Below are 9,690 nucleotides of genomic sequence, written 5' to 3'. Positions count from 1 at the left end.
CCCTCCCAGCATTAGTCTTTTCCAGTGAGTCAACTCTTCACATGAAGTGGCCAAAGTACTGGAGTTTCAGCTTTAGCATCATTCCTTCCAAAGAAATCCCAGGGCTGATCTCCTTCAGAATGGACTGGTTGGATCTCCTTGCAGTCCGAGGGACTCTCAAGAGTCTTCTCTATTAAGTCTATATAATCTTCAAATACCACTACAACACTTTACTAGAAGGGTTTATCTATTCTGACCAGAAATTTTATGGAATCCAAGATGAAAATATAAATGAGAATAAAGAGGAAACCCAGGTCAATATTTCATCTTTCAAGAAAAAATTATTGATATGTTATATAAATTATTGATATAAGCCCCTATGGGCTCCCAAGTGGCACTAATGGTAAAGAATCTGCCGGTCAATGCAGGAGACATAAAAGATGTGGGTTCGATCCCTGGGTTGGGAAGATCCCCTGGAAGAGAGCATGACAACCCATCCTAGTATTCTTGCTTAGAGAATTCCGTGGACAGAGGAACCTGGCGGGCTACAGTCCCTAGGGTTGCAAAGAGTTGGACATGACTAAAGTGACTTAGCACTCAGGCATGCAAGTTCTTATATCTTTCCCAAGATTATTTAAGTATAAATCTGAGTCCTCATGTCTCTATACAAACTCATTTGATATTTGCTGGTCTTTTCCAGATCCATGAAAATCTCCAACACCCCCAGCAACTCCAGCACCATCACTGGCTTCATCCTCTTGGGCTTCCCTTGCCCCAGGGAGGGGCAGATTCTCCTCTTTGGGCTCTTCTCTGCTGTCTACCTCCTGACCCTCATGGGCAATGGTTCTATCATCTGTGCTGTGTGCTGGGATCAGAGACTCCATACCCCCATGTACATCCTGCTGGCCAACTTCTCCTTCCTGGAGATCTGGTATGTCACCTCCACTGTCCCCAACATGTTGGCCAACTTCCTCTCTGACAACAAGCTCATCTCCTTCTCTGGGTGCCTTCTCCAGTTCTACTTTTTCTTCTCCTTGGGTTCTACAGAAAGCTTTTTCTTGGCTATTATGGCATTTGATCGATACCTTGCCATCTGCCGACCTCTACATTACCCCACCCTCATGACTGGACGCCTCTGCACCAATCTTGTGATCAGCTGCTGGGTACTTGGTTTTCTCTGGTTTTTGATTCCTGTCATCCTCATCTCCCAAATGTCCTTCTGTGGATCCAGGATCATTGACCATTTCCTGTGTGACCCAGGTCCTCTTCTAGCACTCACCTGCAAAAAAGCTCCTGTGATGGAGCTTGTCTTCTCCACTCTAACTCCTATTCCCCTCATCATTCTCTTTCTCTTCATCATGGGGTCCTATGCTTTGGTCATAAAAGCTGTATTGAAAGCTCCTTCAGCAGCTGGACAAAGGAAGGCTTTCTCCACCTGCGGGTCTCATCTGACTGTGGTTTCACTGTTCTATGGCTCAGTAGTGGTCATGTATGGGAGCCCAGCATCTGAGCATGGTGCTAGAATGCAGATGACTGTGACTCTGTTTTATTCTGTTGTCACCCCACTTCTTAATCCAATAATATATAGTCTTAGGAACAAAGATATGAAAAAGGCCCTGAAGAAATTTCTGAAACCATAAAACTATTCTTGATAGTTTGGTATTCTTGATAGGTTCTTGATCATTTATCCTGTTTCTTCATATGCTTCCATATTTTTAATTGAATGTTGCACATTATATTTTTGACATTGTAAAGACAATGGATATAGTAATGCAACAAAGGTTAAATTTTCCTCAAGTAGCAGATAGAGTAAAAACAGATCAGTTTGATCCCATTTAAGGATGCATGTTGTAAAAATAACCTAAACCACTTTTGCTCTTATTTCTGGGATGTGACTCTTACTCAGGAATATGACCTTTCTGAGATCTCAGCTGCAAACCTGGACTGTTTTTAGGATACCTCCACCTTAGCAATCCCTGAATTCCTATTTTTGTACTCTGAAAAATCATGACTCCTAAAACATCTCTCAGCTCTTTAGACTCCCAATTTCTGCTCTCTACTATATTTTTTTTGAAATCTCATCTTGTATATGAATGGCTAGTTGAGAAATCAAAAATGCCTTGAAAGATTATATTACCCTTTGATCTTCCTTCTCTGTGGTCCTCCTTTTCCAGAATTTGTTTCTCAAACCCCAACTGCCTTACTGGCTATAGCACCAAACCTTTATTTCCTCAGTTCAGTCTGAGGAAAATCTACTGCTTTTTGCTGAGACAGTATTCTTTTTTCACACCAGTCTTTCCTTATGCCTTCCTATCTACATTTTCCTGCCCTACTGATTGCTATTCCTCAGGGCAAAACCCCCAAGGTGAATGTGGAACTCATCTCCTTGTTGCTCCCTTCTTGGAATTGTTCCCCCTGAAGTCTTTTCTGTGTTAACTGCTTTCTAGTGCCTTAGAATGTTCTTTTTATGTATTTTGTGAAGGTTTTATAGTTATTTTTGGTAGAATGATTAGTTTAATGCAAGCTGTAGAGTCATGACCATAGTCAGAGACTCTTGTCTTTACATTTAGATTCCAGACATTCTCATTACTATTCTCAGTTTCAGAAGATGATCTATAAGATAAATATGCAAAAACCCACAAAACAAAGAAGAGTGAATGCAGGGACTGGTACAAACACAAATCTAGGAAGTCGATCTGCTTTTCTTCAATGCAGGCAGCTCCAGATTCCTGGGGCATAGGCGAGGGCGGGGGAGGGAAGTTTACTTACAGTAAGATATGAAAAGGCAGAAACACAGAGAACAGATTTAGGCCATTTTTTCATTGGTATATAGTTGATTTGCAATCTTATATCAGTTTCTGGTGTACAGCATAGTAATTCAGTATTTTTACAGATTTACACTATAAAACTACTGCACATTTCACTCATTGTTCAAACTACTGCACAACTGCACTCATTTCACATGCTAGCAGAGTAATGCTCAAAATTCTTCAAGCCAGGCTTCAACAGTTCATGAATCAAGAACTTTCAGATATTCAAGCTGGACTTAGAAAAAGCAGAGGAACTAGAGATCAAATTGACAACATACACTGGATCATAGAAAAAGCAAGAGAATTCCAGAAGAACCCCTACTTCTGCTTCATTGACTACGCCAAAGCCTTTGACTGTGTGGATCACAACAAACTCTGGAAAATTCTTAAAGAGATGGGAATACCAGACCACCTGACCTGCCTCCTACAAAACCTGTATGCAGGTCCAGAAGCAACAATTAGAGCTAGATATGTAATGGACTGGTCCCAAATTGGGAAAGGAGTACAGCAAGGTGTATATTGTCACCCTGCTTATTTAACTTACGTGCAGAGTACATCATACGAAATGCTGGGCTGGATGAAGCACAAGCTAGAAACAAGATTGGCAGGAGAAATATCAATAAACTCAGATATGCAGATGACACCACCCTTATGGCAGAAAGCAAAGAGGAACTGAGGAGTCTCTTGATGAAAGTAAAAGAGAAGAGTGAAAAAGATGGTTTAAAAGTCAACACTCAGAAAACTAAGACAATGGCATCTGGTCCCATCACTTCATGGCAAATAGATGGGGAAACAATGGAAAAAGGGAAAGACTTTATTTTGGGGGGCTCTAAAATCGGTACAGATGGTGACTGCAGCCATGAAATCAAAAGATGCTTGTTCTTTAGAAGAAAAGCTCTGACAAACCTAGACAGCATATTAAAAAGCAGAGATATTACTTTACCAACAAAAGTCCAGATAGTCAAAGCTATGGTTTTTCCAGTAGTCATGAATGAATGTGAGAGCTGGACTATAAAGAAGGCTGAGCACCAAAGAATTGATGTTTTTGAACTGTGCTGTTGTAGAAGACTCTTGAGAGTCCCTTGGACTGCAAGGCGATCAAACCAGTCAGTCCTAAAGGAAATCGATCATGACCATTCATTGGAAGGACTGATGCTGAGGCTGAAACTCCAATACTTTGGCCACCTGATGCAAAGAGCTGACTTATTAGAAAAGACCTTGATGCTGGGAAAGATTGAAGGCAAGAGAAGAAAGGGACAACAGAGGACGAGATGGTTGGATGGTGTCACTGACACAATGGACATGAGATTGAGCAAGCTCTAGGAGATGGTGAAGGACAGGGAGGCCTGGCTTGCTGCAGTCCATGGGGTCTCAAGGAGTCAGACATGATTGAGTGACTGAATAACAACAACAAAGATTACACTCCATTATAGGTTAATACAAGATAATGGTAGTAATAATACTTGTACCAAAAGCACAAACAACAAAAGAAAAAATCAACAAATGGGACAATATAAAATTCAAAACCTTCTGCAAAACAAAAGAAACAATTAACAAAATGAGAAAACACCCTACTGAATGGAAGAAAATACTTCAAACCATGTAACAGATAAGGGGTTAATATCCAAATAAAGAACTCAGTCACCTCAACAATAAAAAATAGAAAACTTGGCAAAAAAAGGGCAAGACATGAATAAATATTTTTCTAATTAAGTCATACAGTTGGCCAATAGGACATGAAAAGATGTTCAACTTACATAATCCTCAGAGAAATGCAAATCAAAACCACAGTGAGATATCACCTCACACTGGTCAGAATGGCTATCATCAAAAAGATAAATAATCAGTGGTGGCCAGGACATGGGAACACTTGTACACTGTTGATAGGAATATAAACTGGTGCAGCCACTATAGAAAACTCTATGGAGGGAGTCTCAAAAACTAAAAATAGAACTACCATATGGTCTTGCAATTCTACTCCTGGGTGTTTATGTAAAGAAAACAAAAACACTAATTCAAAAACATAAATTCACCCAAATGTTCTTAGCAGCAATTTTTACATGAGCCATGATATGGTACTAGCCTAAGTGTTTACGATGTACAGATGAATGAATAAAGAAGATAAGGTGTGTGTGTGTGTGTGTGTGTGTGTGTGTCTGTGTGTGTGTATAGAATAGAATACTAATCAGCTAAAAATAGAATGAAATTTTGTCATTTATAACAACATAGATGGACCTGGAGGATATTATGCATAATAACTCAGAGAAAGACAAATACTGAGTATTATCATATATATCTGGAATCCCAAAACTAAAACAAATGAATGAATATTTTGAATGAATGTAAAAAAACAGAAACACATTCATGCATTTGGAGAACAAACTAGTGGTTACCATTGAGGAGAGAGAAGGGGAGGGTATTAATAGGTACAAACTACCGTGGTGTTGGACAAGACTCTTGAGAGTCCCTTGGACTGCAAGGGGATCCAACCAGTCCATTCTGAAGGCGATCAGCCCTGGGATTTTTTGGGGGGAATGATGCTGAAGCTGAAGCTCCAGTACTTTGGCCACCTCATGTGAAGAGTTGACTCATTGGAAAAGACTCTGATGCTGGAAGGGATTGGGGGCAGGAGGAGAAGGGAACGACAGAGGATGAGATGGCTGGATGGCATCACTGACTCGATGGATGTGAGTCTGAGTGAACTCTGGGAGTTGGTGATAGACAGGGAGGCCTGGCGTGCTGCGATTCATGGGGTCGCAAAGAGTCGGACGCGACTGAGCGACTGAACTAAACTGAACTTTGTATAAAAGAAGCTACAAGAATACATTGTACAGCACAAGGAGTATAGCTAATATTTTATAACAACTTTACATGGAGTATATTATATTCAAAATACTCAATCATGATGTTGTACACCTGAAACTAATATTATAAATCAACAGTACATCAACTTTAAAAAATGGGATGGGAAGGGAAAAAAAAGAAAATGACTTGGCTCTCATAGCCAGAACCAGAAAAAAAGTAGCTGTATCTTTTCTCAATTATAATAAATGCTTATTATTATAATTATTAAACAAGAGAAAAAGTATAAAAATATTTAAAATTAAAAGTTATATAAACCCATCACCCTCAGGTAAACACCATTAATATTTCAGTGAACAATCTTTCATGTATTATTTTATGCACATACACACACTCATATAAGTTGATTTTCTACAAGTCGGATATTGTACATGCTGTTTTTATGACAGACTCCTTTATTTTTCTCCTTACCACTCCCTACTACCATCACTTCACCCACAATCTAGTTTTCACACATCCTATCTCTACTAGATCAACAGTAATAACAACCTAGTATGCATGCTTCATACCTCCATATTCTCATATTCTCATATTCTTCATATTCTCCAAGATTCTAATTATATAAAAATATTTAATTATATATAAGGATTTTTTCATTATCTTTCAAAAACCAAATCACTATTATATATGTTTCCATACAAAGTGCTCTTACATTTAGCCTTATAATATGCAATTATCTCCAAGTTTGATACGTGGGTCAGAAAGATTCCCTAGGGAAGGAAATGGCAACCTACTCCAATATTCTTACCTGGGAAATACCAGGGAGAGAAGAGTCTTGTGAGCTACAGTCCATGGACTCACAAAGTAGTCAGACATGACTTAGTAACTAAACAACAGCATTAAGCATACCACATATGTTCATTTTCTATAGTAGGCTAGAGATATATAATTAATAAACCAGTCTTCCACAGGATGCTTCTATAGGAAAAACTATTCATGAGTTTTGGTTAATAATCATTCCATAAAAGACATGACTGAGAACAAGTTTCATATTCTTACTGAGAAGGTTTTGATTGAGGAAATTGAAGATTAGAGTCTTTATAGAGGTATCATGATAATCAAGTAAATTATTGTCTGCATTTCTACTAAATCCAGCTAACTCACAATGTGCCTGAAATGAACTTCCACTTTAGCCATTCAAGAATTGTGCAGCCTCAAGTACACCATCAGTATCTTTTTATAAGTGAGATAACTAAGCCTTGACTGAGTAAGTAAGTTTACCAAACAGTTAAGAGTGTTGGAACCAGGTTGAATTAAAGAACTATGACTCCAGAAACCATACGATAAACTGTTATGCTATGGTGTCTCCTGATGTTAGGTTATCATATGTAAGCTTCCAAGTTAAGCATTTTATATACACTATCTTTTTTAGTCTTCATTATGACATTATATGAGCCATTACTATTTCACCTGTTTTACAGAATAGAAAACTAAGGCCTGGAGAGAACAGATAACAATTTGCCGTTAATGCAGTCTAATAACAACTCAGAAAGCAGGGATTCAACCAAGTCTCCCTGAATCCAAAACACACTCTTCATCATTATTAATTTATTGTAACAGAGTTGTATATACTTACATATATATGTTATTGAGTGAAAGTGGGGAAAATTCCCCTTGTACCTCTAAAGCTGAATAATATCCAGCTATTACTCACTCCAGTGTTCATGCCTGGAAAATCCCAGGGACAGGGGAGCCTGATGGGCTGCCGTCTCTGGGGTCACACAGAGTCAGACATGACTGAAGCAACTTAGCAGCAGCAGCAGCAGCAGGAGGAGTTTATGGGAAAAGGCTGATAAGAACTTAGTGAATAAGTATAGTTGCTGTTTAGTCGCTAAGTTGTGTCCAACTCTTTGCAACACTGTAGCCCTCCAGGCTCCTTGTCCATGGGATTTCCCAGGCAGGAATACTGGAGTGGGTTGCCATTTCCTTCTACAGGGAATTTTCCTGCATTGACAGGCTGATTCTTTCCTGTTGAGCCACAATTAGGAAGTATTTATGGGAAATGGCTGATAAGAACTTAATGAATTAGTATACTGTGGAAAATTCTGAAAGAGATGGGAATACCAGACCACCTGACCTGCCTCTAGAGAAACCTATATGCAGGTCAGGAAGCAACAGTTAGAACTGGACGTGGAACAACAGACTGGTTCCAAATAGGAAAAGGAGTACATCAAGGCTGTATATTGTCACCCTGCTTATTTAACTTATATGCAGAGAACATCATGAGAAACGTTGGGCTGGAAGAAGCACAAACTAGAATCAAGATTGCCGGGAGAAATATCAATAACCTCAGATATGCAGATGACACCACCCTTATGGCAGAGAGTGAAGAGGAACTAAAAAGCCTCTTGATGAAAGTGAAAGAGGAGAGTGAAAAAGTTGGCTGAAAGCTCAACATTCAGAAAACTAAGATCCCATGGCATCTGGTCCCGTCACTTCATGGGAAATAGATGGGGAAACAGTGGAAACAGTGTCAGACTTTATTTTGCAGGAGCTCCAAAATCACTGCAGATGGTGACTGCAGCCATGAAATTAAAAGATGCTTACTCCTTGGAAGGAAAGTTATGACCAACCTAGATAGCATATTGAAAAGCAGAGACATTACTTTACCAACAAAGGTCTGTCTAGTCAAGGCTATGGTTTTTCCAGTGGTCATGTATGGATGTGAGAGTTGGACTGTGAAGAAAGCTGAGTGCCGAAGAATTGATGCTTTTGAACTGTGGTGTTGGAAAAGACTCTTGAGAGTCTGTTGGACTGCAAGGAGATCCAACCAGTCCATCCTAAAGGAGACCAGTCCTGGGTGTTCATTGGAAGGACTGATGCTGAAGCTGAAACTCCAATACTTTGGCCACCTCATGCTAAGAGTTGACTCATTTGAAAAGACTCTGATGCTGGGAGGAATTGGGGGCAAGAGGAGAAAGGGACGACAGAGGATGAGATGGCTGGATGGCATCACCAACTCGATGGACATGAGTTTGAGTGAACTCCAGGAGTTGGTGATGGACAGGGAGGCCTGGTGTGCTGCAATTCATGGGGTTGCAAAGAGTCAGACATGACTGAGTGACTAAACTGAAGTGAACTGAATATTGTAAATGCAACATGTGCAGAAAAGTTAAATCCAGTCTTCAGAAAACAATATAAAAAAAGTATAAAAATACTTTAAATGGCAACGTTTGAGTAGTAATGTGGAGGTCTTTTTCTATTTTGTTTTTTTCTCCCCAATTTTATGCTTTATTGCCAAATGCTGCAATATTAAGTATTAACTGCCCATGACTTAATGATAGTTTGACCTGTGATTTTTCAACTTTACAACTGCATGAAAGCAATATTCATTTTGTAGAAACCATACTTTGAATTTTTAATTATGATCTTTTCCCAGGCTAGTGATACATGGTAAGATACTCTGCCATGATGCTGGGCATCAGCAGCACATCACAGCTCCCAGTCAGGCACGTAATCACAAGGGTAAATAATCATGTTGTACTGATACAACCATCCTGTTTTTTCACATTTAATACAAGAAGAAAATTCTTGAAATTTATATGGAAACACAAAAGACTGTAAGTAGCGAACACAATCTTGAGAAAGAATAACAGAGCTGGAGGAATCCAATTTCTTGACTTCAGACTGGAGTACAAAGCTACAGTAACTGAGACAGTATGGTGCTGGTACAAAAATAGAAATATAGATCAATGGAACAGAATAGAAAGCTCAGAAATAAATTCATACACCTATGGCCATTAATCTATGACAAAGGACAAATGAATATATAATGAAGGAAAGACATTCTTGTCAATAAATGGTGTGGGGGGAACTGGACAGCTACATGTAAAAAAAAATGAAATTAGAACATTTTTTAACAACATACAGAAAAATAAATTCAAATGGATTAAAGATCTAAATGTAAGACCAAATACTATGAAACTCTTGCAGGAAAACATAGGCAGAATTCTGACATAAAATGAAGAATATCTTTTTCACACCATCTCCCAGAAAATGATAATGAAAACAAACAAACAAAAAATAATGGGACCCAATT

General features: G+C 38.9%; 1 protein-coding gene across 1 annotated transcript; it reads left to right on the top strand.

Moving 5' to 3' along the window:
- The first annotated feature begins 683 nt into the window (after positions 1 to 683).
- On the top strand, positions 684 to 6,684 carry LOC128054763 (olfactory receptor 11G2-like). The gene is made up of 3 exons (XM_052647334.1): positions 684 to 1,606; positions 4,597 to 4,661; positions 6,620 to 6,684. Exons 1-3 carry the CDS (start codon positions 684 to 686, stop codon positions 6,682 to 6,684), a joined length of 1,053 nt encoding a protein of 350 aa, XP_052503294.1.
- The last annotated feature ends 3,006 nt before the right edge of the window (positions 6,685 to 9,690 follow it).

This window comes from Budorcas taxicolor, chromosome 10, assembly GCF_023091745.1.
Source record: "Budorcas taxicolor isolate Tak-1 chromosome 10, Takin1.1, whole genome shotgun sequence".
Classification (NCBI taxonomy): domain Eukaryota; kingdom Metazoa; phylum Chordata; class Mammalia; order Artiodactyla; family Bovidae; genus Budorcas; species Budorcas taxicolor.
This window is presented reverse-complemented; position numbering and strand designations above follow the sequence as displayed.

Excerpts from the sequence above, each read along its gene's own strand:
- LOC128054763 (XM_052647334.1), top strand. The coding sequence starts at position 684 with ATGAAAATCTCCAACACCCCCAGCAACTCCAGCACCATCACTGGCTTC. Across the intron at positions 1,607-4,596 it reads AAAAAGGCCCTGAAGAAATT|ACTGGTCAGAATGGCTATCA; the intron begins TCTGAAACCATA and ends ATATCACCTCAC. Across the intron at positions 4,662-6,619 it reads GCCAGGACATGGGAACACTT|ACATGACTGAGAACAAGTTT; the intron begins GTACACTGTTGA and ends ATTCCATAAAAG.